Source organism: Chiroxiphia lanceolata, chromosome 7 (genome assembly GCF_009829145.1).
Source record: "Chiroxiphia lanceolata isolate bChiLan1 chromosome 7, bChiLan1.pri, whole genome shotgun sequence".
NCBI lineage: Eukaryota > Metazoa > Chordata > Aves > Passeriformes > Pipridae > Chiroxiphia > Chiroxiphia lanceolata.
In genome coordinates, this window is record NC_045643.1 from 6306392 (window position 1) to 6333664 (window position 27273).

General features: G+C 46.7%; 1 protein-coding gene across 1 annotated transcript in view; it reads right to left on the minus strand.

Annotated features, from left to right (window-relative positions):
- ERBB4 (erb-b2 receptor tyrosine kinase 4) overlaps positions 1-12490 on the minus strand; it is a 610912-nt gene extending 598422 nt beyond the window's left edge. The window contains exon 1 of the mRNA XM_032693564.1: positions 12397-12490. Coding sequence (XP_032549455.1) covers positions 12397-12490 — 94 coding nt within the window. The remainder of the gene's footprint in view (positions 1-12396) is intronic.
- Positions 12491-27273: the final 14783 nt, after the last annotated feature.

Sequence of the window (27273 nt, forward strand, 5' to 3'; positions counted from 1 at the left end):
GATAACCACTCCAGACAGCTGGTTTTCAGTGACAATCAGCAGGGTTCAGCTCAAAGGGCCAGATTTTAATGATGAGGAACACATGAGAAACTGGGTTTGCTTCTCAGCCCACCCACGCAGGAGCGATGGGCACTTTGCACAGGAGCACCCACATAGGCAAGCAAGCACAGGGGCACCACTGCCATTGAAGCTGCAAGGAAAAACACCACCCAAAGTACTTAAAGAAATATATTTAATTTATAATGCCCACCAGCACCCTCCCCACACCAGCTTCTGGGTTCACCTGTTCAGAGTTTCAAAACTGTGGATGTCCCAGACAAATTCTAACGATTCCTGCCAAATCCATCTTGTCACACACGAGGAAGTGCCACACTGAGCCCTAAAATGTGCACGTGCACAGTCAGAGGATGCCATGGATGGGAGCGTGGCTCCCTGCCCTGTGGGAACAATTTGAACCAGAGTATTTCCTTCATCATAGTCTGAAGAGAAGCATAAATGCACAGCCTTCTCTAAAGGTACTAACAAGTACTCCCTCCTCAGAAGTGCCGTATTTTGATAACAAATCACCACCACCTCTCTCTCTGGGGGTCAGAGCCTACACACATTGAGCCAATCACACAATTATTCTGGCTTTTTAGAAAAAGAAGAATTCACATCCAAATGCATGGAGTGGCAACAGCCACAGAGAGACAAGAGGCCTTCCTCATATGAGCACCCAGAGACTGTGCCAGATGAACAATCACTTGCTCTTACTGCAAAGTGGTCATTGTGAGTATTTCTACAGATAGCTCAGCTATTGCTTTGAATTCTTCCATTGAAAAGAAGTATCTTGGCAGCACACCAGATTAAAAAAAAGCAAAAAAAAGTAACTCTGAAGTGCATGTGAAAATACATAAATATAAATATTCAAATCAAACAACTTTTCTTGCTGCTGCAAAAGCTTCACAATAAATGTTTTCAAAACAGTTAAGTTCAGAGCAATTAGGTTGTGTGCATGTTAGTAGATCTTCAATTTAATATACGCACTGGTGTAAGGCACACATACCCATCATGGTCTTTTCAGCAATTGCCACAGACCTGGAGCACAAGGCCTCAGCAAAAGCCAAGTCCAAACACACTGGACTTACTCAGGAAAGCTCACTGCTGCTCTTGGCTTTGCCCCTGACTTGTATAATGGGGGTTGAGCCACATGGCTCCTTGATATCACATCTTTTTCTACCCATCTTTGGCTTGAAATCAGAAGCCCTTTGGCACATGGGCTGCCCACCATATTCCTGCCCCCTGCTTTGATTGCATGCATTACACTGAGAGCATCACCAACCTCAGCTCCAATGCTATTAAAATCCATTGTGAGTAATGTAAGCACGGCACTCTGCAACCATGGAGGGCAGTACTGATGGGATGCACTTGCATCCATAGTTTTCCTGTTAAACCTGCTGTTGGCTCACTAAACATCTACATCAATTTGTACTCAATTTCAAAGTGAAAAGACACTTTCTCCTTCAGTGTCAGCAGCTTCTTACTAGCACTGAGGACTAAACACACCAGTCTCATAAAAGGAGGACACCAATGGAAGGGGAAGGCGTGACAACACAGCCACCTCTAGAAAGCTGTGTTTTCTACCATGAGTATTCCAAGTCCAATTTGCAAAATCAGTTAATTTTGCATGCAAATGGACAGTTAGACATCTAACTGACCATTTGTGCAAGCAATTACATGCATGATTACCTGATTGCATAATTGTGTGGGCCTAATTTTGAAATTGGGTCTTACATTTTGTGTTGAACACAAGTGCTGTATTTAATAAATAGATATTGAGTAGTTTTGAAGCCAAGTCATCCAGACCTACTGACTCTAAACCAAATATTGAAAAAACATACTGAAATGCGTATTTACCCAAAAAAGAGCATCATGTAACCCTGTAAAGCAGCATGTGGTCACCAAACTGAGCCACAAGCTTCTGTGCTGAAATTTCTAGTCCTTTCAGTTGCAACTGACAGCCAAATACATAATAAATGTGTATCTGTACAAACATGCCAGGTATCTTCATCAGAAAACCGCTGAAGTTCCTTACTGTAATTCTTATACAAAAAGACTTCTGGGGCATTCTTGCTACTTAGGATGTATTCTAGGGAGGAAAATCAAAGTAAAAGCACACTAAAAGAAACCTATTAGCAAGCCGGTCAGCAGCTCATGAGTACAGTTTCATCAGACAAACCCTGAAGATAAAGCAAAATTCAGGCTTTGAATTATGAGTTGACACAGGTTTTTTTTGCATGTGATCCAAGCAGCTGATGTCCCAAGCCTTTGCATTGCTCACCTCTAAGGAGAGGTTTCTATCTAAATTTAATCATTCTCAAGTATTTTCAGCCAATCCTAAGGAGCATTTTTCTTTTATGGAATAATCCTAAATACCGTCAATTTTCCTGTGCACGTCAGCCACAAGTCTCTATTTTACATGTCAAGCAAAAGCTCTTTAAGATTAGCTGTCAGAGCCTGCGAGTTTTGGCCAAATATCAATTTTCTGTGTGGATGATGCATTAAATTTAAGACTCTTGTTGCTACTGCAGGCAAAGCAATATAGCAATTACCAAGCTATTTCTGACTTACAAATCCATAAGTAATCATATTGTTGGAAACCCAAACTTGGTGGGAAGAAATTCAGTAGAGTGTTAAAGGCTACCACTAAGGTAGTCACTTCTAGCTCCCTTGGGATGCATGTCAGTAGAAAGACCTGGTATCACAGTCTCTGAGCCACATACACTTGCAGAGACCCAGGGAAAAGCAATTCCAATGCCCTCAGACCTGTATTTCATCCACCACACCTATTCCATAGGCCACAGAGGATCTGAGCTGGTGTTTGCTCCTCTCTCTGCCCTTCCCTGCTCCTTTGGTACCTGCCTTGATGTTTATTTCTGTCACACCTCCACATGACACTAAGGTCCTATAGTTTGTGGCACACAGATACCCCCTCCTTAACATTACTAAGTCAGGCTTCTGTGATCTCAGAAATTATGCTGTTTTACCACCTCATACTGGTGACTCCCAAGGAAAGCCTTATTTTACCTGGCAAAATAAGCCTCTGAGCCTGTGCCACCAAATAAACAGGAGGTTTATTCCAGATATTCCTAGAAACACAGGGACGCTTCAGTTCATACAAGTTCTCACAGAATTTATTCAACCCCTGCTTTAAGAAACACACATAAGATGAGCTTCAGTGATCCTAAGCATGTTCTGCAAGAGTCAGCTGGGATCCCAAGAAACCTTTGGCTTGCATCAGCACCATCCAAATCAAAGAGCAACAACCCAGGTAGTAGTGCATCCCTCCTCCTTGCTGGCATTCCTCCAGCACTCATCCTCCACCAGCCTGCAGAAGCACTGCTTCAAAAAATGCTTAAACTCCATCCAAGCCCCGGGGAAACACCGGCAGTATTAAAGCTCAGGACAAACAATGGAAACCTCGCACTGGCCCCAGAAGGCAACACAAGCAAATCTAAACCTGACAGAGGACACCTTGTGCCAAAGCTCCCCTGCATGAAGAAGGATCTGCAGTCCTCACCATCAGTGAGGCAAAAAGGATGCACTCTCAAACACTGATGTCAGGAGTGTACCAGAAGTTGATATCATTTTTATCACATCACTGCAAAAACCAGCCAGACTAGATTAAAAAAAAAAAAAAAGCCAACAACAACAAAAAAAAGCCCAACCAAAAAAAAAAAAAAAAAAAAAAAAGGAAAGGAAACAAGTGTCATCAATTCTCCTGCAGCCTGGGACAATTTAGGCACTTCTAAACCAGGAAAAGCCCAGGGTATAGAGTGTTGGAGCAGAAAGTTTCTGCCCACATGGACAGGATCCACCTGGAACAGACAGGACCTAAAAATTCACACACACTCCTATGGCCTTTATTTGGAGAAAGCTACTATTTACAATGTTTTGTCTCATTTCTATGGGCCTTCAGCAACACAGATTATTCAAATTGACAGCAACAGTTTGGCAAGATCGTTTTCCAGTATCAAAGGACACCTACCCAGTAAGTGCTCTAATGTAGCACGAGGCATAACCCATGTATTTTAATGCCTTAACCATGTGTCATGGCAGCAATTGGACTGGAGCTATTAAACCTTAATAAACCCATGTTTCCATCTCCAATTCGACCGGCAGTATTTGCAAGACATTGCAAAACCATAATTCAACCAGTCTCTTCACAAAATAATACAAAGGAACATGGTTTATAAAAACAATCCTTAGAGTCTTCCCCCTATTTCTTAAGCTATGTGAGTTCTAACTTTTCTCTGCACACAGAGCAGCTAAAGACACTTCTTCTTCTTTATGTAAAGACAGATTCTCATAAATCGACTATCTTGGGGGAAAAATTAACGAACGAAGAAATCTGTGGCCAGTAGGACTGTGTGAATCTGTTAAGAAGTCTTAAAAAAAAAAAAAAAAAAAAGGGAATCTCCTCCTGTTCCCAGTCTTTGGCTATCACAAGAAAGAAAAAGCTTCTTAAATAGTCTTTTACTAGCAATTTTATTAAAGTTTCGAGTTGAACACCAAAACCCTTGGGCAGTCAGAAACCTTCAGCGCACGTGATTGTGTTTCCTTTCTAAGAAGCTGGACCAAGCCAGGGAAAATGTGAAGCATCGCTACAGTTGTTGGCAGCTCCAGAAAGAACCCCCCACCTGTGCTGCAGGCACCACATTACCCACACAGCAGCTGCTTGTTATATCGTGATATAATGAAGTTTCACAGTGACACGTGAAGCAACACTAGAAACAAACGTAGCTCGTGACTTCAGTGTGTTATGCAGCATGAGGGCGACATAAATGCTGTATAAATTATCACTACTATTCATAGGCTCTAATAATTCTACATTTTTCTAATATGGTCTTCCCAACACACGGCACAGCCCTGGGTGACACCAGGGCTGCACAGCTGTGTGAACTGGCAGCAGTTTTAAACGTGTTGCATGACAGAACCCAAATGGGTATGATTTTAAGAGCAGTTCCAGACTCCGGGAGACAAAGAAATCCTCTGCGCTGAGAAACACAGGGAGAAACTCATAGTGAGGACACAAAAGTCCTCCTCTGGTAAAGGAACAGACAAATGAGAGAAAAGAGTTGCAATGGCTTTATATTCGTTTTGAAAATTTCTGTTTTCTCTCAGTGGGATACTAATCCCCTTGTCCCCACGAGCTAAGCTGGCTCTGGGGGGAACAAGTGCCACCTTACACCACCAAAGCCCCCTGCAGAATCAGGTCCCCCTGCATTTCACCGGGAGTGAGGCACCTCACAGAGGACGTGAAATAGCAGGGATTGGACCTCAATTTTCTAAACAAAATTAGCTGCACACCATTCTGTTTGCATATCGGTTTCTCTTGCTCATGATGTGCTAATTCAGGCAGCAACTGCTGCAGCACATAAGGACGGCTTTCAAATAAAACAGCTATATACATTATTTTTGCCTCCATCCTACACAATTCCATGGCTTTTTCCATACGCTCCAATGCGTATGTCCTCTGAGCATTATTAATAGCTACTAAAGAATATTATCTGCCTACCAATCACTTCAGCTTCCTATTTAATGGCAAGTACATTTTTAGAGCATCAAATATATCAGCAGGGACAATGGTTGCTAAATTTGAAGTCAACAACAACTGGAAAACATTAGCTATTTCACTGGTATTTTTACATGCTGCAGAAATATCTCTTGAAATAAATGAGCCTTTTTTTATCCCTTCAAAGAGATAATAAAATAATACTGAATTCTAAATACTGTCACATATCCTCAGCAAACAGCAATTTAAATTTAGATAAATACATTTTTACTGCCAAAGATAATGAGCAAAAATAACTACAATTCAACTTTGCATAGTGGATTGGATGAAAAAAAAAAAAAAGACCACCTTAAAATGATAGCTGGATGTCAGCCACAGTGCAGCCAATGAACACTCACCAGAACGTGGATACTCTTAGAAAAGGGGTTAAAGCGAAATAACTCTTAGGAACAAATGCTTATCGTTGCATCTGGCTGCAATGCTAACCTTAAAAGACTACTAAAATATTCCATTAGCATACTAACCACAGTACATAAACTTTTATGCTTAAAACGTTCAATATTTCAACGTAATTTCAATTAATGGAAATTGAACATTAGGATATGTATCAAGTTAAGTGTGATGATTTTCCTTCCTGTGTGTGCACCAAAGCAGCTCCAATCTGCTGGTACCAGCTCCCACCACAGAGGCTGCATCCCCAGGAGAAGGTCCTCAGCAGCTCGCTGGGGTTCAGGTGAGCAAAACACCGACACAAATCTCTGTTCAGCTCTGTGCTGTTATTTCAGCACGTGCCAAAGCGTAAAGTGCCCAAGCACATCTGCAGTGTCTGCTCAGGGACCTCACTGGGCAGCAAGCACAACCGAGAGGTGCCTGCCCCATAGGAGATGCTTTCTTGGGAAAACAGGAGACAAAGGCACGAAAGCACCATTTGGAGAGTCCTAGGGGAGCAGCAGAAGCCAAACCATGCCAGCAGTCATTAGGACAGGGATAGGTTTCAGAGCTTTACCCTGTGAATCATCACCAAGCCAGGTGTGTAGTGTGCTCTCGCAGCCAAGGCTGCGTTGCCATTTCACAGTTTAGGGCTTTTCTGACTTCTCCATAACATGACCTTGTTCAGAAGGTTTGTTGTTGGTTTTGGGGTTTTTTTTACAGCATGGAAGCTTTTTTCATTAACCTTCCCCTGGCTCGATCCATTTCCTTCATGAATCACAATGCCACAGGACTTGTGAGGGGTGAAAAAAAGAGAGAGGTCAGGTATCACAATTCTTAATTGACATTTATTAGGCAGTTTAGTCAAGCAGCTGCAGGCAAAGGGTCAGATAATGCCCTGCAGTGCCACAGTAGCCTCTCCATATGAATTTAAAGCCTGTCAGCACCAAGTCCCACAGCTCAGCTTCCTCCTCAGTCCCATAGTGGTACAGCCTAGGAGGGAGACCTGCCTGTCATGGAGCAGCTCAGCACTGGTCTGAGCTTGGGCTGGTCCCTGATGGGTTTTTGGAAGACTTCTGTAAGCTCTGTACTTCTGTAAGCTCAACAGCGGTTGGTGATGGGACACAGGAGTCATGTCATCATGTGACAAGAGCCCACATTGCATCATTGATTTATTAGGAGAAGATTAAGAAAGATAAAGTTATAAATGCCCATTCAGTTACCATAGGTGTAGCTGCACAGACATCACAAGAGGGGAAGAAACATGAAATGAATAGATCTCAGAAATCTCTAAAAAGGACTTCATAGAAACCCAGTATGATGACTGATCATTTTTTATAGGTCAAAAAGGCCTGAATCCACTAAAAGTTTGAGGCTTACTTTCCCATTTATTTATTTTCCCACCTCCTCCTTTGTCATGAGCTATATTTTATAGGCTTCAGGCGTGGAAACAGAAAGCAGTTACCACTGGAAAAGAAAAATACTTCGATACTCTTGCAGTACGAATTTCTACTCCTCATGCATATTTATATTCTTGGTATTCTTACAGCACAAGTTTAAAGTACAACCAGTGTGTGCTCCTGCAGTTTGAATTACTTACTTTGCTGCCCAAACACCAGCCAGCATCAAACCCTCACATATCACTGATGCACAAGCAAATATTCATCCACTCTGGACTTTGCACACCCTTTATGCAAAGTGGGAAGAAGGACAACTTTCCCTGGCAGGCTGGGGAAAAAAAGAAAATAAGGAGCTATAAATAGCAGCAGCTGTTCAAAGACTTCAGGAGGCTTGGCATGTGCCTGTATGCCCAGCAGAGGTAGCGGACAGTAGAAATGAGACCATTCATCACGTGGACACACAGCTCATCACAAGGGAACAGCCACTGAGCACAGCTTAAACTGCTCCTCCAAAGCAAGAAGTCACTAAACAAACATTAACTAAAGTTGCTGAAATGATGGATCTTTCTGGCACACTGCAGTACTCCCAGGGGATAATTCAGCTTTGGCTACGTGGGCACACATAAAATCCACCAGCAGCCTGTGCTTGTTTGCAAAACCTTTAAGTCAGTGAAAACGAGAGCCTGTTGCACACCCTAAGGACTTGTCAGCACACGTGTGATTCACGGTAACAGCCTGGCTGCAGTCATCACCTCCTGCCACAGTAAAAACCAAATCCCAGAAACAAGCCCTCTCTCCTTTCCCAGCAAAATTGCCTCAGTGCACTGAGAGCGTGCAGACCGCACAAGGGCAGACCTGGCTTAGCTGTTTCCACAGAGCTGCCATTGCTTGCCAGGGGTCTTAAGAGCATGAATGCCTGGTTGCACAGCATTAAACCCCAAGCTGCACAGGCAGGACATAACGCAAGTTCAGAAGCTTCCAGGGAACCATCCTATTGCCCCACACCAACCACCACGTACCGGCTCACCCTTACTGCCCCTAAAGAAATGAGGGATTACTGTGATGCAAAAGCACCTGCATTTTGAGAAAAGACCCAGAATGAACATTTAAAACCAGGAAAAATAAAAGAAACCTATGGGCTACACCATCCTTTTTAACAAGTAAAGGAATTTAACATTAACATTACACACATCCTTTTTAACAGTGTAGAAGGACCACCTGATCTGAGCTAATGGTGCTGAGTGACAATGTATCTTCTTTTTCCTTTCCTAGCTTGTCACAACAGTTACTACACTTAGGAGCACGCACTTAATGCCCAGTTTGAACTCATTCACCTTCCGTACCCAGTCATCAGTCTGGTCCTGACTTACTGATTAGCTTAACGAGTCCTCCAGAAAAAGTCATCTGAGCTCCTTTGGTTGTTCATATTAAACACTTTGCAGTCTTTGGGTTACTCTCCTAGTGTGTTACCACACCTCCCCTGTCCTGCAAGTAAGGGCACAGGACGTGGGGACAGGACTCAAGTGATGGCCAATTTCCCACTAGGCTGAAAAGCTGCTCCTCAGCCCAGGAAAGGGGTGCGGAGGAATGCTGAGCAGCAGGACCAGAGCTGGGAAACCACATCCACACTCCGGGCTGTGCGTCCTGCTGCCTGGGAGCTCCTGGGGGCTGCTGCCACCTAGAGATGCTCACACAGCGAGGCTGCGTGCTCACTGGCCCGTACTACACCCCACTGCACCCCAGCACCAACCCCAGGAAGGGCTGAGCACCCACCTCAGCAGCTCACCGGCTCTGGCCAGTGACTCACAGAAAGGTGTTTCTCCAAAAAGCCTTTGAAGATGTGCATGCTCTGGATGACAGGCTCTGCTTTCAGATCAGTGCAACTGAACTTGCTGAGGTTTGCCTAAATTAAATTAAAACAAAACAAACCAACCAACCAAACCCACAAACTAAAATGTCCTGAAAACTAAAAGAAAACATTTAGTTAAATTAACGTCTGGGGCTAATACCCTGCTAGAAAACTGAGGGCACATTGCAGAACAACTAAGCATTACAAATTAAGGTCAGGAGTGCAAAGCAGCACTTGGTGCTCAGCTCAGAGCACCCACAGGGTGCTGGGCCCTCTGCTGCCATGCTCCAAGGGACCAAACATGCCTTTCCCTGTTACCTGTCCTGCTTCCTTACCATGCACGCTCAGGAAAAGGGCTTCTCCCTTTGTGAGCTGCTACTGCCAAGTCTCATTTGGTTTACTCATAGGCATGTATTTCAGGTCCTTATTATGACTGTTTTCACGTTAATTACAAGCACAGCTCCTAGTGCCAAAATCCATACACATAAACATCAATTACCATCTCTTAGGAAAAAAAAAAAGTCACAGCTAAGTCACTGGGGCACTCAGCAGTGCCAGTGTACGGTGCAACCCAGAGCCAAAGCTGCCCCAGGTTCCCTGGGAATGACCCCAAGAGCAGGGCCACATCCAGTCTCCTCTGCCCTGCGGCAGTGCTGGCTCACAGGGCTCTCAGGACACACAGGGACAGTGACAGCCTGCCCTGGCCAAATTCCAGAGACCTCCCCACAGATCCCCCACACTGAAGGGCTGCATGGGGGGATAGTGAGGCTTCCAGGAGGGCTGCTGAGTCCACAACAGCACCCACTGCCCTTTGGTAAAGGGGCCAAGACGGGACAACCCCTTTGCGGGGGCTGAGCCATACAGAGGCAGTTACAGGCTGAAACTCCCAGTCAATATTTATCGTGCCTTTGGAAGGCACTCAGAGCTCAGCCTAATTTTAACCATCAAATAGACATCGTGGCGGAGTAAATGGGAGAGGTGCCAAAGAGGGCTCCTGCAAAGGAAAGGAGCTGCATCTCTCCAAAGGCATGTGGCATGTCCCATCCAACATGGCTTGGAGAGGAGCAGTGGCATGAAATTAAAGCCTGCCCATACATCAGCTGAACACGCTCCTCACTGGAGGGGAGGGGGGGGGAGAAAAAGAAAAAAACCCTGGGAAAATATTTGAAGTAAAATTAATTTCTCCGAGCAGCTGAATACTTCAAATAGCACTAAGTTAATTTGGCTATAATTATTTAACAACTCACCAGCCCCATATATCAGAAAATGGAGTTAATTTATCAGCTATTTCCAAGCAGAACAAAGACTTGCCAGCTTCCAGGTAACAGCCCAAGCTGTTTGGCTCACGTGACCCTGGCTGAGCTGTACACTGCAAACATTATATGCCCAAGCACGGAGACAGAAGAAATCAGAAAACCCCAGCGTATTCACGTATTTGCTTCTTAACTAGCACACACGGGATAACGAAATCAAAAGTTTGGCCAACAGCTTGCTTGCATGAACAAAGGCATCAGCATCTCTCTTGATGCACTGAAAATGAGGGCAGCAGTCAGAGCCTCATCCTAATGCCCCCAAAAGCCAAGCAAGCCAAATATACGGGGGTCTTAAATACTTGCAAATCATGGCTCCCTGTCCAGCCTGCCTTGCTATTTCAGCAAGCACCAAGACTCAATCTAGCAGCCAGTGCCCAGAGCAGTGCCCAAACTCCTCCAAACAGGAAATGTCTCTCCAACCCTGTTATTTTAATAAACGGATTTTCTGTTTTGCACAGTGCAGGGCACAGAGGCTTTTCAGCAGCACAGATCCAGGAGGCTTCCCCAGAGGCAGCAGGAAGGCAGGCGAGAGACCCTAGACCAATGCTTTTTATTTTCACTGAGGTATAAATCCAGTCTTTGTGACAGTCCACTCCAACAGCCAGGTTCGAACAGTGGGAAGCAGAGCAAGGGAGAATCCAGTGGGGACGGCTGCTGCCTGAAACGGGGGCAGGCTGTGGGGAAAGTGCGATACAGAAAAGTACCAAATCAAGGGAAACGACAGGCTGCGTGTAAACAGGCAGGCAAAAAGGTACAGCGAAGCAGAGCCTGTGAAACAAGGAATGCCATTCTCCTTTAGCTGGGATTTACCAATTCAAACTGCAGGAAGAGAACACATAAGAGAAAGCAATAGCCAGCCCAGCTTTTCACCCCTCCTGATTTCGAGGGTTAGGAAACAATCCGACGCAGAAAAAGTAAACTGTGCCCCAAGATCAAAAACCGCCTGCGAAGGCCAACCAGGCAGGCAACGCCGGGACGCGCTTCTTTTGCTTCTCACCAAACGTATTCTCCTCTCTGTTACATAAAGCCGCAAAATATAAACTGAATTGTGAGAACGAGGAGCTGTTGCACCAATACCGCCCAAACATCATAAATTTTGCATCAACGGGGAGGGAAGGAAAAAAATCCAAAATAATAATTAAAAAAAAAGCAAAGTTACAGAGACTGAAGAGACTTCCTTTTAATGTTTTATTCACAGCAAAGGGGCGATGCGGCGGGGGGCGATCCCCGTGCCCTCCCCGGGCAACTGAACCGGCACAGCCCGTACTACGGCGGCGGAGAGCGCTGCGCCGATGCCAACGGGAAAACAAAATTCAAGACAACGCTACAAGTTTCCCTCCAGAAAGTTAAAAATTCGGGGCAGACCCTGCCAGAGGAAAAAGCGCCTTTTCCGGCGTTAACTTCCAAGCCGCCTGCTCGCCCTCCCCTGTGCGCAAACACCCTCGGACCTGTGTTTACGCTGCGGTGTTGGGACACGCCGTACGGACTAATGTACAGGTGTGAGGGGAACGAACGCTGCCTCGCCCGCCCGGCGCGGCGCGATGGGAAGTTCGGGAGCGCAGCTCCGTCGGGGCATCAGCGGCACCTGCGGGGACACGCACCGCGCCCGGCCGGGGCTCCGGCGGGGAAGGGCGGCCCCAGGGCCGGGCGGGGACAGCGAGCGGGGACATCGAGCGCTTCTGCGCGGGCGATCCGCGACCGCCGGCTCCGCTCCGCTTCCCGCGGGGGACTGTCGCCCTCTGGCCGCCGCCGCCGCTCCGCGGGACCCGCGCGAACTCCCGCACCCCGCGGGACCCGGAGAAGTTGTCGGTCGGGCGCCGCCCCTCCCCGCGGACCCGGCCGCTCACTCACCTGCCTGCGCCGCCGCGGCGGCCCGCGGGGCCCCGGCCGCCGCCGCCAGGACGCAGCAGCTCCACCACAGCAGCCCCCCGGCCGCCGCCGGCATCGCGCCGCCGCCGCTGCTGCTGCTGCCTCAGCGCCGCCGCTGCCTCCCCGCCGCCATCCCCCGCGCAGCCTCCGCGCTGCCGCCGCCGGCTCCCAAAAGTTGCCGCCGCGGAGCCGCCGCCCCCAGCGCCGCCCCTCCGCGGGCGCCGACGGGGCGGCCGCGCCGGTGCCGGTGCCGGCCCGCGGGCGCTGCGCCGCCAGCACGCGCGGAGCGGAGCGGCGGGCACGCGAGGAGGAGGAGGAGGAGGAGGAAGAAGGAATGGGGGGGTGAGGGAGGAGGAGCGGCGGGACGGAGCGAAGGGGCGGGCGGGGGCCGAGCACCGCGCGGGACCGCCCCGCCCCGCACCGGCGCCCCCCCCTCACACACACGGGCGCTCCGCACCTGCGGAGGCGCGGGTGCCGCTGCCCGGGAGACGTTCCCGCTCCTTCCGCCCCCCGCTCCGCCAAAAGCGAGAGCCAAGTGCACACCCCGGGCAGACCCCAACGTGGGGGGCAGAGGGGAGGCTGCGAAAAACCCCGAGGGAAGGGTCCCCCGAGGGAACGATCCCCCGAGGGAAATTTGCCGTCCCGTGAGGCGGCACAGCCGGGGCGGGGGGAGCGATCCTGTTTCAGAGGGGCACAGGGACACCTCCCGACACAGCCAGGACGGGGAGCGACCCTTGTCCAGAGGGGCACGGGCACGCCTCCCGAGAGAGCCCCGCGTGAGTGGCGGTGGCCCCAGTGCGGGCCGAGCCCGTCCCAGCGGCAGCCGGAGCTGAAGTGAGAAGGGCATCGTGAGGAGCGTGAAGCCCGCCCAGGCTTCTCTCCTCTGCGAGAGCCCCCCCCCCCCGCCTGATCCGGACAAGGACATGGCACATCACCCTCCTCCCTTGGGTGCTTCTGGGTTCTGCCTCACCACACAGCCCTCGCTGGGTGCTCACAGCTCCACACCACGTACAAAGACCACAGCACCCCACCTGCACTCTCAGCTCCAGGGTGAATTTAGGGCTTCCCAGCACTCAGCAGAAGTAACTGGGAAGCTTTAGGGTGGAAGGGCTGGAAAGGAGGGCAAAGTTATAAGGGCAACAGGGTAGGGTGGTGGCACCTTGGAGTGCACTCTTCCATGGGGTTGTGGGAGGACTTTGCTCTGAAGCAGTGGATAAGCAGCCACTTTTTCCAGCCCACCTGCAAGTCCATGGTCAGAGGTGCCATGACATCTTCCACCGATGCATCCACAATCTTGATGGCCCCTGCCAGCCTTCTGGCACATTCCTAAAAGCACCCAGGTGGGGACAGCTACAGTGCAGGTGTCCTGCAACTACCAGCTCAGCATCCCCCTTGCTACCACTCACCCCAGCACAGGGGTACAATGCCCACAGACATCCTAACAGGTCCAGGGGACCAGCATCTCAGCAAGGAACGTTTTGGCAAGACAGCAACTGAAAATCTCAGCATCTCATCACAGGTTTGCAACAGTAGCTGCAATTTAATAGTCTTGACAAGTTGACTGGCATTCTCAGAGCCTCAGTCAGAGCTACAAATGCACAAGAGAAAAACACCTTCAGTTCTTTACTTCATGTCCCCGAAATGTATGCATTGGGTTTTGCAGCCTCCTCATCCTGCTCAAGCCCTTGTGAATCTCATCAACACGAAGGAGCTCTCCTCCTGCCTTTCCAGCTAGTCTACACAATACTTCCTGGAGCGACTTCCCAGTGATGCTGACAGCTTTCCCCGGCACCCTGGAGCAGATTAAGTGGAAGAGTGCAGCAGTGATTGTCTTTCCTTCAGCCAGCTCCAATGGAACAATTTTCCCACAGGAATTAAGCTCAGAGGAGGAGTAACCCCAGCCCCTCCAGCCAGATTGCCTCCTTTCCAATGAAGCCAGAGGCTTGCTTGTCTTTAAAAAAAAAAAAAAAAAAAAAAAAAAAATCTCCAAATCAAGACAGTATTTCAAGTCGGATTACGACTTTCTCCAAAGAGCTGAAAGTTTGAGCTGGAAAGAATTAGCTGGGCTCTGCAGAAAGGAGGCTGTAAAGGAGGAGGTTTTACTGCTCTTGGTGCTGCATCCCACTGCCCCATGACAGCTCTGTGTACATCAGCAGCGGCAAAGGGGCAATTCACCAGCAGGCAAAGCCAGGTGAAAGAAAAAGCAATGGAGAAACAGAGCCCTGATGTGCAGGGTCTTCAGCATCTTTCTTAGGGTTTTCCCTGAAAAGAAAAGGGTGAGGCCAGCAGGAGGGGCCAGGAGCCAGCCTGTGTCCTTGCCAAGGGGATTAGCAACAATGCTAATCATCCCTCCTCATCACCCCCAGGAAAGAAGCATAATTCCTGCCTGTCGCAGAAATGGATCCAACGGGAGGCTGCGAGACGAAACTCACTCAAATATTGAAAAATTTTGCTCTATCTGCCTCTCAGTAAACAGTGACTAATTGCTCTGGCTGGAGCTGTTGTACCTTCAAGATTGGAAGGTGCAGATGGAGCAACGATAGTGAAGGCTCCTTACCTAATGCTGACTGTACATTAATCACAAATGTTTGCTATGCAAATCTTGTCATACAAAGCAATTATTGCTGTTCCCATACTGACCTCATGTTTATTTATTACATGAGCTCTTTATTTGAACCTTGTCTGGTCTCTCTTCCCATATAAGCGTATTAGTGTGAGGCTTCCAAAGGCACCCAGCTGAGAAATTGTAGATTTATTTGTGGCATGGAGGGACGGCACACGACACGTTGACTGCAATGCAGAACCAAGAGGCTCAGCTCTTACACCGGTGGCTCTTCATGCAAAATATTCTCACCCTGAGGTCTCTTGGTGGGATGAAGGACGCTTTCTAACAGCACAGGGCCGTGACTCCGGGCTTGCTCTGACGCTGCAGTATTAACCGATAGTTAATGGAGACTGTCAGCCCGAGGAGCCGCGCAATAAAACTCCAGTTGGGCTCGCTTAGGGCCTGCCTAGGAGAAGTAAAATTTTACACACTCCTTTGTCCTTGGCTTTGCCACCTTTGCCTACCTCTGGGATGACAAGCTGCAAAAAGATTTAAATGTGCCACCAAATAAGTTGCAAGTGCATTGCTGAAAGGGGAGGTGTTTGGGTGGATGGAGCAATGGCTGTCTTTAAGCACCAAATAATCTCTTGCCACAGGAGTTTTCTCCATGTGATTTAATGTTGAGCAACACTGGCATCCGGTGGGCAGAGGGTTTCCTCCCTGACAGCTCGTGGCACCTCACTCCCTTGGCTTTGTCCTATGGCTTCTCAAGATGATCATTAAAGGCAATTTCTAAATTAATCTGGACTTAGGGCTCTGGTTTTCCCCCTTCCTTCAGTTGGGTTTCACAGCAGGCAGAGCAATGTATTAACTTTTTACAGATTTCTTTTAAACACCCTAGATTATGCTCTGCTATATAATCTGGGGGCTTCTGAAATCAGCTGCCCCTCCAAGCTGATCAGTTTGTTGTACAGGGACCCTGCTTGCCTGATACCACAGGCAAGTCTCCATCCCTCCCTTGAGGCTGGTGGGAAGGGTACCCATGGTTTTTGCTTCAAACCAGACCCTCCTGTCTGACCTCTCATGGGCCCCCTCCACATCCACAAACACTATCAGTGCTCTTTTACCAGGGGAAAACCGTGGAAAAGCCCCCAGAGTCTGAATCAAATCAAATCCCTCTATTACACCCCTCAGCCCTCCTTGCACCTCTCACTGCTCTTTCTTCTGCTCTCACCACTGCTTTCAGCTCTTCCCAATGTGGTGTCGTTTTCCAGTGCAATTAGCATAACACTTCCCACTGCTTCCAAATCATTAATAAAGCCAGTAATTAACAGCAGGCCTGATGATGAACCCAGCAATGCTACACTCTGTACTTTCTCCTGCCTGAATTGCTCCTCTCCAGTGTCACCCTTTCCTTAGGATCACAGCTGGCCTTCCATCCACCTGACAACTCGCATGCCCACATCGATTTGAAACATTCCTTCCCCCACCAAGCATTTATCTTTTATGGTGCAGCTGTAGTTTTTGCTAATTTTTCATTAAATGACTTTTTTTTCCTAAAGTAATATTTTTCTTGAGAGGTTGAATTAAAAAGAGGCCATAAATGACTAATTGTAACTAATAAAAATTAAGAAATAATTGGGCAGTATCTTTAAACGTATATGCCTGGAGTCAAACTCCTAAATCCCTCTTTCAGTTAGAGCAGACTGGGGTTTTTATTCTCCCCTGAAGGAGCAGCAGTTCCCATGACTGTCAGGGAATGCTCTGAGTGATGGAATAACCCCCCGACAACCCCAGAAAGCTGAGGGCTGGGAGAACGTGCTGGACCATGCCAGCAGAACACAGCTTGCTGCTGCCCTCCTTCCCTCACTGACAGAAGGAGGAGCGGCCACACCAGGACAAGTGGGGCTTTGGGGACCTGGCGGACAACTTGATCCTCTTGAAAAACACCACCTTTAACCTGTGGAGAGCCCTACCACTTCCATGGGACTGTTAGAAAGCGATTAGACATTTAAGGCCAAGACAGTTACATTAAAAAAAATAAAAGGTGTTTGTTGTTCAGAGCAAAAATCAGCCTTTTAACTGCTTCCCCTTGCAGGGATTGTGACCGCAAACTCAGGGATTTTTATATCCAGTTGTAAAATATCTGGGAGAAAGCAGTGCCAGGGACTGGGCACAGGACTGTGTGCCTGAGTCAGCACTGCCCATCCAAGGATGCTGCAGCATCCCCGTGGCTTTGGGAGGAAGGCTGAGTGTGATGGTGCAGGACTGAGCATATGATTGTATGACTTGGGTGTGCAGGGAGATGGTTTTGACAGCTGCATCACCCCATTCCCCTTTCCTGATGATAATTTACCGTTGGTGTTCTTCCTTTGCCAGAACAGACCAGCAGTAACTCAGATCCACTGCCCAGATCTAAACTCAAGCTCATTAAAAGGTCATGTTTTACAAAGTAGCGCAGCCACCCTAACCAAATGAGTGCCTGGCTAATTGCCTTCCAAGGAAAAACTGGGCTTGTGGTTTCTGTGGGATCAAGCCTAATTTCCTCCTCTCCTCCCCCAACTCTTTGGTTGTGTTCCCAATCACTGAAGAACATTTGATTTGCAGAAAATACTGCATTTTGCAGCCACAAACATGCTTTCCAAACCCCTGGATTTGCTTATGCCCGACATGGTGCAGAGGTAGGAGGGTTGGAGAAACTACAATGGAGCAGAGCAAAAAATGCCACCCAGGGCTAAACCCCAGCAGGCAGTTTGAGAGCTGTCACACAGAGCAGGTTGGAATTTTACATGTAGGGCATTTGATCAGTGCATCACCTTGCCTCCACTGCTTTTACTGTGTCAGATGGGACAGAGCTGGCTAGGCTGGCACACACATAACCAACTCCAGGTCCCTCTGGCTTGCTGGGCTAAAGAAAAATATAAAGCACAGTAGTAAATTGTTTAGCTGAAAGTGTGGGAGAACTTGTGCCTTGCACAGCAGCATCTTATGTCATTTAACAAAGCAAGCATGTGCCAGCTGTGGTGACAGAGATGCTCCTTGTCAGCTGTGCTGAACAAGAAGCCTTGGTCCATTAGGCAACACGTGCCAGAGTGCATAAAGCTGGACGCAGCCACCTCTGCACAGAGTGGGTCAGCAAAGAGTTGCAAGCAGCCCTGAAACAAATACAAACACTTCGGGTGAGAGAAGTATTCACTTGGGTATCCTCTTGTCTACCAGCACAGCCTCACTTATGCATGATGAGCAGCCAAAAGCTCAAGCAAGAAGAAAGCTTGTGCAAGAAGAAGATGACTTCTCACCTCCAGACAGTGGGGACCCTGGGAAGTGCCAACTAGCCCACCTCAAACTGATGTCAAGGCAATTACGGAAGTTTCTTTATAGGTGCAGGATTTTCCCTTCACACATGGAAAAGCAGGACAATAAATATAGGATCTATATGGACACGCCCAGGTGAGCAGTGCTTTAGAAGTACATTGCCTTCATGGATAACTGTGAAAAACATCTGTGGGGAGAAAAAGAGTGGCCCAGATGAACCCCCACCTCCTGCAGAGAAGATGCTCTGCCGCTTGGCCGAGATCCCCATCCCCACGTTTAGAGAAGTGGGACCCACAATGGGAGCAGTGTGGAGCTCAGCTGTGTTTGCAGGACCTCGGAGATGATATCATAACCCCAGAGGCAGAGCAGAGCAGAGCTCCAGGCGGGAGGAGAGATGTGAGCTCGGCCATTCACCGGGGACACTTAATCTGGCATCAACAGTGGGCCCATTGTGGGGTGGTGCAATGCACTAGTTTGCCTTTTTTTTGTGTGGTTTTTTTTTTTTTTCCAGAATTATTGTTTGGGGAGTAACAAAAATTCCCCTGGAGCACGAAGAGTACTCTGGGAACCTGAAAGAGGCCAGACAATTAGATAATAAAAGAAATATCTTATAAAGACAAAATTTCAGCAGTACCCAACACAACACAGACCTCATAACCATGTTTTCTGAAACTAAAGTCTGATCTCAAGAAAACATTTTAGACTGTACTTGTTTTTTAGCAAAAGGATTTAAGTACACTCTCAGTTTAAGAAGGCTTAAACCAGGTCTATGAGGTCCACTCTGAATTAGGACATCATATTGTTCCTTTTTTTTTCAGTCCTCCTGTATATATCAAGCTCCTTGGTAACCTGCTTTTCCAAGGGCCTCACATTTCATAGTATCACGGAATAATTTGGGTTGGATTTAAAGGTGCTTTCAACCCTTCTGCAATAAGCAGGGACATCTTCAATTAGATCAGATTGCTCAGAGCCCCATCCAACCTGACCTTGAATGTTTCCAGGGATGGGACATCCACCACCTCTCTGGGCAACCTGTGCCAGTGCCTCACCACTCTCATTCAGCCCAGTAGAAGCTGCAGTACCTCATCCTTGTGCAAAATGTGGGCATGTTTTTGTTTTCCTCCCAGTGGAGTCATATATGACATCCAAATACAGCATACTCCTGCCTAGACCTCTCTCATTCATCTTCTTTCCTACCTCTTCCCCTACCTTCTTCATGATCCTGGTGGTGTGTCTCCCATCTGCAGCCAAACTCCTCTCAGCTCAATGATTTCCTGCCATGTTTCACATCTTCCTTCTTTTTAAAAATAAAGGAGCTTCCTCCCAAATGGCATTGAGTGGAGTAGTAAAGACAACAGTGTTCATCCAACTTGATACCAGAAGAGCTCCTGCTTCTTTCTTCATGGTGGATCATAATTCAGTCTGGTTCTCATATATCACTTCTCAAGCCACACAAGCACATCAACATACTAATAATATTTGCATTTGCTTATGGGTGACTCAATTTTGCAAGATGGCAGGTGATACAAGCCATGGTTCAATATTTTACAAACCCAGGGCTAAAGACTGACAATAATGGGGCCGGGATTTCTCCCCTGGGGTCAAAGTACCCAAGTGCTTTCAACATGTTCAGAGTTGCATCTGACAAATTTTAAGAGGGACTAAAGGATATCCACCCATTCTCCAAAGCACATTTGAAGCTCCCAGCCACGATTATTTTCGAAGCAGTTTCTGAAGCCTCTTTTTACACAAAGTTTTCCTATGAAAAATTCATTTATACAGCACAAAATGTGTCTATAAATAATAGACCCTCTAGCTCACCTGCCTCCTTATATTTCTATAGGCAAAGCAAGGTCTACTTATAACAAAATAGAGAAAATTAATGCCACTGCTTTATCAGCACACATCCCTGGTCTGGCACAATTTGCCAGATGGTCCCGTTTGCCTGATAATTCATTGTTTCTATAGCAATCCCAGTGAGAAGAGTTTCCCATTGTGCTTGAGGAAAAGGGCACTCCCAGGACCACAGTAGCTTTATTAGTTCCAAATACCTTACAAATTGAGTCTGGTTATCAAAATCAGTTTCCAAAAGCCACTGTTATTCGAGCTTTGCAGTTAACGTGCCCAAGACAAGCTTGCAGGGGACCAGCCCGTTCGCTTATAAGCGCGTGCCGAGTTGATTTGTAGGAACAACTGCACAGTCAGATCCTTTCAGGTTGTTGTTCCTGTGTTAAATAGTTCTATTAATTCTTAATTTTCTGTGTACCTGTAGGAGTCATGAAGCTGTGGATGTAAGCAGAAGCACTCAACTTAGCAAACTGCACCAAAGGGGATTCAGGTGTTGCTACAAATTTAGGGACTGAAATCCCTTGCCCTCATCCAAGCGGCAAAAGCGGAGGCAATGGGGCTGTGCCACTGAGGCTGAGGTGGTACCTGGGGGTCTGGGCACTGCCTGGCAGGTGGCTCACATGTGGGTGGTTTCCCATGCAGGGCACCTCCACCTGCCTCCCCCTGGAGCCGGAGCCCACTGGGAACCGCAGCACAAAGATGAGCAGGATTTCAGGGTGCTGCTGCCAAGACAAGGGCAAAACTTCCGCTGGCAGGCCAGGAGCAGGCAGCAGGCCAGCTGGTTGCCTTGTCTGTGGGCAGCCATGTAAATCTCCGCCCAATTTTTCCCTTTTTTGCCCTTTCTTTTTTTTCTTTTTTTCCTGGAATCCAGCCATTTGCGAGGTGAATGCTCTCTTCCCGCGCAACTTTTTCTTTGTTTTTATTGTTTTTAAGAGCATGCACTAGAAAAATAAACTTTCAGCAAGTACTAGTACTATATAAGTCTTGTTATTTAATTTTGAAATTGATTTTCATAATTATTTTTAACCTCTGTAACTGCTTTTCTGGATATTTGGCAGTCAGGAAAAAAAGAGTGCTACTTCAAATTATGACAAAGGTCTCACCACCCTGACAACACAGAACAAGAGAACAGATCTGGCATGAGCATTCACAGGAATTCATTCTGCTGCTTCTTTGCCTTTATTCCATGTGCAGAGAGTCTGGCACATTCCTCAGAAAGATGCCACTTGATAGCTCTTATCAAGGAAAAAGGGAAAAGGAAGGTGTAGGAGAAATCCCAGCACCTTCACATTTCTCCACAACTTCCCAGGTCATAGAAGTGCTTGCAGAAGGAAACCTAAGGTTCTGTTTTATTTGACTTTTCTCCCCCCCCCCAGTTTTTTTCTCTCTACCATCTCTAGTTTAGAAATTTATGTCAACTTCTACAGTATCTCAATGGACTAAAACTGATCCAAATTCAGAAACTGTCCCTTTTTCAGGTAAAAATTACAATGCTTGTTGTTGGAAGATCACCCAAAGGAAGAAAACAAACGACCCCCAGACAGCCCACCCTGATTTGGAGTAACCCTCATAGGAAGGGAAAGCTCTTGTATTTCAACCCACCAAGCCTTCCAGCCCTCCCATATCACTCTGCTAAATTCCTAGTTGTGGAATTACAGAACAATTTGGGTTGGAAGGGACCTGAAAGACCATCTCATTCCAGTCCACTGCCATGGGTAGAGACACCTTCTACTAGAGCAGGCTGTCCAAAGCCCCATTCAACCAGGCCTGGTTTGATCATGTAAGAGGTGACTCGAGTCTACATCTTGTCCCACTATCCATGACACAACCACTTGACCACTTACTGCCTTCAGCACAGTTTTTCTGAGCTTTCCTAATTTCAGCAGTTTCCCTCTTCTGCCATAAAAGCCTGCCACAAATTACATCTGTCCTTACAAGCAAGCCTCCCTCCTAAGGTTTGAATTACAACTTAATGAAGACTCAGAATTTAAGATTAAATGTTCAGCCCCTAGCTAATTAAGTTTGTAAGGTTCGATTTGCATGACAAGCATCAGAGTTAGGAAAAAAAACAAAACAAGCCCCAAACAATACTTAGACGTTTGAGAGCACAGCAAATCCTTCCCTGAAATGGCATAAGAAATCATCATAGAGCTCTAGTACACTTTCAGCTGGCCTCCTTTTCCTGAAAAAAATTTTCTGAAAAAAACAAAAACAAACAAAAAGCAAGTTCACGTGATTTAAAAAACAGTGAAATATATCAAATATTTGTGCTTGTTTGTTGTGGCTGCTCAGTGTGTATTACAGTTACTTATGCATATAGCTATACTTCTATTCCACACCTCTGCATGGGTGACGATCTGAAGTACAGATCCCCCTTTGCAGCTGTTATGCATCACTTTCAAGAATTGGATTTAAAGAATCACATTAAGCTGCTGTTTACCTTCGACTTAGGTCTTTTGTTACAATTCCAGCCATTGGTTGGATCAAGTTTTCACTTTTATAATATTTTTTCCTCCCTGTAGCAACGCCTCATGAACAGCCTGCTCATGTATGACAATGAATGAGACGGAAAAGCTGGGGATATCTTGTGGTATTAAGAAAAAAATTGCTGTTTACTGCCTTATACAATGCACTTGACAAATCTGAATAATCTAAATTTTTATTGCAGCAGTCTTTAAAATAAAGAGCTCCAATTTCCTTTTTTTTTGTGAGTATGTGTGTTTTAAATAATGCACCGAAATCTTAATAAACAATTTAGTCTGAACCACGGGGAGAGATGAAAGGCTGTTGTATGTAGTGACTCACCAGGTTATTGAAAACAACTATGTGGCTGCAACTGCTTTGACTTCCCAATATATCTTTTCCCTCTGTTTTTAATAATGGGATCACCGTTGTGCTTTGATGAAAAATGAAATTTCCTTCTTTCCCAATGGACAGAAATATTTAGGTGGTTTGGAGAACTGCATCTAAAATGACAAGACCTTTAACACAGCTAAAGTCTACCAGGCACAGATTTTTACATATATGAGTTGTAGAAATCTGTCTGCCCATCTTAATTCTTGCAATTTATCCTCTCATGTGCTTTTTCCCCTCTGTGGATTGGATGATCAATTTTTTCCTCCTTTGTTATGAATAAGCCTCCCTCAGAAATGAAACACAAGGCTTTAATATCTGGGGAAATCGTTTCCTCCAGTGCTTATAAAAGAGATGTGAATTGAAAAGGTGTTCTGCTGTGGGACATTAAGTAGATGACGCCTCCCACTATGCCAAAAAGTGCTGTTGAGAACATTAAACTGACTTGCTAATAGCCAGCTAGCATTTTTTTCTTTTCCTTTTCAAGTTTACCACAGGAAACAAACAAACAAACAAACAATTAAACAACAAAACAGTGCCAAGAGGAGTTTCCCTCTTAACTGGTGGCCCCTCCCAGGTAGATGCTCTGAGCCTTTTGTCTCTCCATCAGTAGGAAGAATCATGGCTGTCTTAACCCATCTCCAATACCATTACTGACACTACATGATGTTTAAATAAATGAATGATTTGCTGTGGGATTCAGAAGGAGACTGTGTGTTTTGGTAGTGCTTGACATGCTGACAAGCAAGTGAAAAATGTTGCCCTGTAAACACAGATGTCTCAGTTGATAGAGAGATGTGCTAGGGAAAGGTATTAAGTCACTGTAAACCCCATGATACCTAAAAAAGATGGATTTCAATAAAAACAGAGTGCCATTAAAATAGCCCATCCTCTCTTCACAGTCTCAGGGGTAAAGAGAAATGTTACATATACACTTCTGTTGATCTCTGTGCTTAACAAAGCCACAAGCACACGGAGCAAGTAGCATTTCTGATACCACCTCATTCCTTTCAACTACGCTGGAAAACCTGCCCAGGGTTGAGCCCCTCTCCCACTGAAATACCAGTTTAGCATTACTGATGCAGATAGATAAGCAGAGATTCCCTCCATCATGTTTTGGGGTGAACCTTTTTTTTTTTTTTTTTGCTATGCAGAACAGGTGAACCACTTTCTTCTTAAAGGTTTGCTAGACTTAATAAAGATCAAAGCAACCAAGCTACCAGGTAAAACAAACGGCACCTGCCAGCCAGTTGGACTGCTGTAAGACTCAGTGCTGGAAGGGGCTTTTTTCAGCACAGCTTCTTGATTTTCACAAAGTAGCATGTTAGTCTTCCTCATGACCTCTCAGCACTGAGCTCCCTCACAGGAGCAGAGCTGGGGGAGCCATCAAGGAAAGGTGATGGTACAAATGTCACTGCCTTTGCAGATGAATTATCTCCAACAACACAGGGCTGCCGCTGGTTGGTTTTCTGGTATCTCCTCCTGTTGCGGGTGCAAAGGGAGTGGGGCCTGCAATGCATCAATCAGCTCAGAAGCAGGATTCAGTTCCAGAGATAATCATTATCCTCTCAAAACCTTAACTTAAAGGAGCACAAGGGGGGGGGGAATAACCTTGGTCATTCACTTTTCTTAGCCTGAAAAACATCACAGAAAGAGTGCCCCTCAGCAGGCATGCTTTAGATAAGGAATAACTCCTGATCCAGACATTGCTGGGGCTGTTTAGTCCTTCAGATTTTTGACATATTGAGGAAAGCCTCCACAACACAGACAACTGCAGTGAAATAAGAGGTTGGTTTGAACGGTAAGGACCCATTTAAGCTATTTGAGCACAGGAGATGATCGTATTGTCTGCCTTGGCAAGACCTGGCCTCCCACCCCCCTTGGTAGATATCCCTTCAATAACTGCAAGGGGCAGAGCTGGTCCCTCCAAACTTTGTCCTTCCCTCCCACTCTTATTTTTGTCATAGAGAATAGGAATCAAAAACGAGCTCCTGGCTTTGCTACCATAGCACAAGAAAAATCACAATCTCCTTGAAGACCCGGTGAAAGAAAGGTGAAGTACCTGAACTTCTGGTTTCCCATCTCCAGATGCCATTTATACTGATAGGTAAATTTTCACAGAAGAAAGATAATTATCTGCAAGTGCTCTGCTGTATCGTGGATTCATTTGTCCAAGAGCAGCAGATAAAGCTGAAGGCAGCTCACCATCACATGTGCAATAGTTTGCACCTATAGAAAGCTTTGAGTTCCAGGAAATGAAAGGAAAACAAATAAGATAATTTGCAACCACTTAATAATTGAAAATGATATAAAACTAAGCAGAGTAGGGAAAGGGGCAGCTTTGCACTGCACAAGACAAAATAACACGGCACATTTTCACCTGTTTCAGTTACTGTGACCAATGTGGCTTTTTTTTCTCTTAAATGAGGGAAAACCTTCTGTGTAACCCTACTCCAGGGCTTGACAGCCAGAGGGTAATCTCATTGGGCATGCAGCGGAGGTGGCTGCGATGCTGAAGTTTGTCTGGCAAAAACCTCAGGAACACACGGGATGTGGTGGGGCATCAGAGATATCTTGGCTGGGCCACCTGTGAGCCAGTGATTCCACGGATGTTTAGCTGACAAAGAGTCACCCTCCAGCCCTTGGATGCTCCATAAACACTGCTGGAAGGTCTGGGCGCTGCCTCAAAAGAAAAGGAGAAATGAGGAGGAAAAAAAAAAAGGAGAAAGTAGAAAAAATAAAAAGAAAATAAAAAGGAGAAAGGAGGGAAAGGAATGTCTATTACAACTAATCTCAGTCGCAAAGTACCAAGGCTTGACACTCCAAAACACAGTCAAGACGCTCCCGGAGCCCGCCGGGTCTCGGTGCCGCTCCCGCAGCTGCTGCTCCCGCAGTACAACACTGCCCTCTCACGGCTCCTCTACTGCCCAAATCTAACGTTTACGGGCCACAAACGCAGCCTGAAAAACGGATTAGTCCTCTCAATAGCTCTGGCACCGCTGGGATGTGCACCCTGTTTTCTATGGGAGCAGAGCGCTGCGGGGATCCAGCCCCTCGCATCCCTCAGCCGCCCTCCGGCTGGAGGCGGAATGGGTGGGTTTGATTCCTGCCCCGCAGCCACTCGTTGCTGATACAGGCGGCCACAGAACCAAAGAGAGAGGCAATTACCCATCCCTGGCACGGTCCTACACTCTGCTTCCATGCCATCTTCACCCCAGGTTTACACCTACAAGAAAAACCCGGAGAGCCCATCACAACATTGAGTGCTGTTGACACACGTTCTCCTTGCTTTGACTTTGTTATGCCAACTGAAAAGAGACTGTTTTCCTTCTCCACATGGAAAAATTTCCTTGGTAGCATCAAGTCAGCGCTAAGCCCAGGTAAAACAGATGTTTGCTCAGAGGTGGTGTCCTGGATGGATAACAAGGCAGCACGATTTGCTGCTGCAGATACTTGGGAAAGCTGAGCTGGGTGCTGCCCCAGGCCCCTGGAGAACAGCTCAGGGTGCATGGGCAGCAGACACAGCTGGGATGGAGGGAAACAAAGCAGCGTATGATGCTACTAAAAATGGACCGTACAGCCATTCCTGTTGCACAGCTCAGGCTCTTGAGCTGCAAATAAAACAGGCAGGTAAAAGTGCAAGCTACACTTGGATGCTGGCAGCCTAATTGACAAGAATGTTTCAGTCTCTCCACTCAGGTTTTTTCCTGATCTGCAACTCAATGAACAACTTTGGCCCTCAACTTCTACCCTCCTCTTGCAGACTTGTGGTCTTCCAGCCCCACGTTCCTCTGCTCCTCAGCCGCTGTCACTGCCCTGCTGCACAGTGGCTCTGACTGAACAGTGCTTAAACCACGGTCTCAACAGAGCATCACCAGTGACCTGAGGACCAAGGCCTGCCAGAGCAGGAAAAATAACTGGTTTGCTGAGAGACTGAGATTTCCAGGACTTATCCCTGCTAAGTAAATAAATGGCACGTGAAGAAGTCAGAAGGTGATCCTGCACCACACAGAGTTTTGTTCAGTATTGGCTGCAATGCTACTGCGCGATGCACTGGTAATGGCAGGTAAGTAGATTATGGACTAAACTATATACAACAGATAGTCCATTACTGAATAAATACTTTTCAAATTAATCACTGACACAAGCTAATGACATAGTCTCAAGCCAGGAGCCTTGAAAGGGTTTTAGAGGCAACCAATCTTGATCTCCGCTTCTTCATACTCCGCAGAGTCCTTCTACTCTTGTTTCTTCCAATAAAACCCATTTTCCAGGTGCAATTATTATTCAGTGGCTGG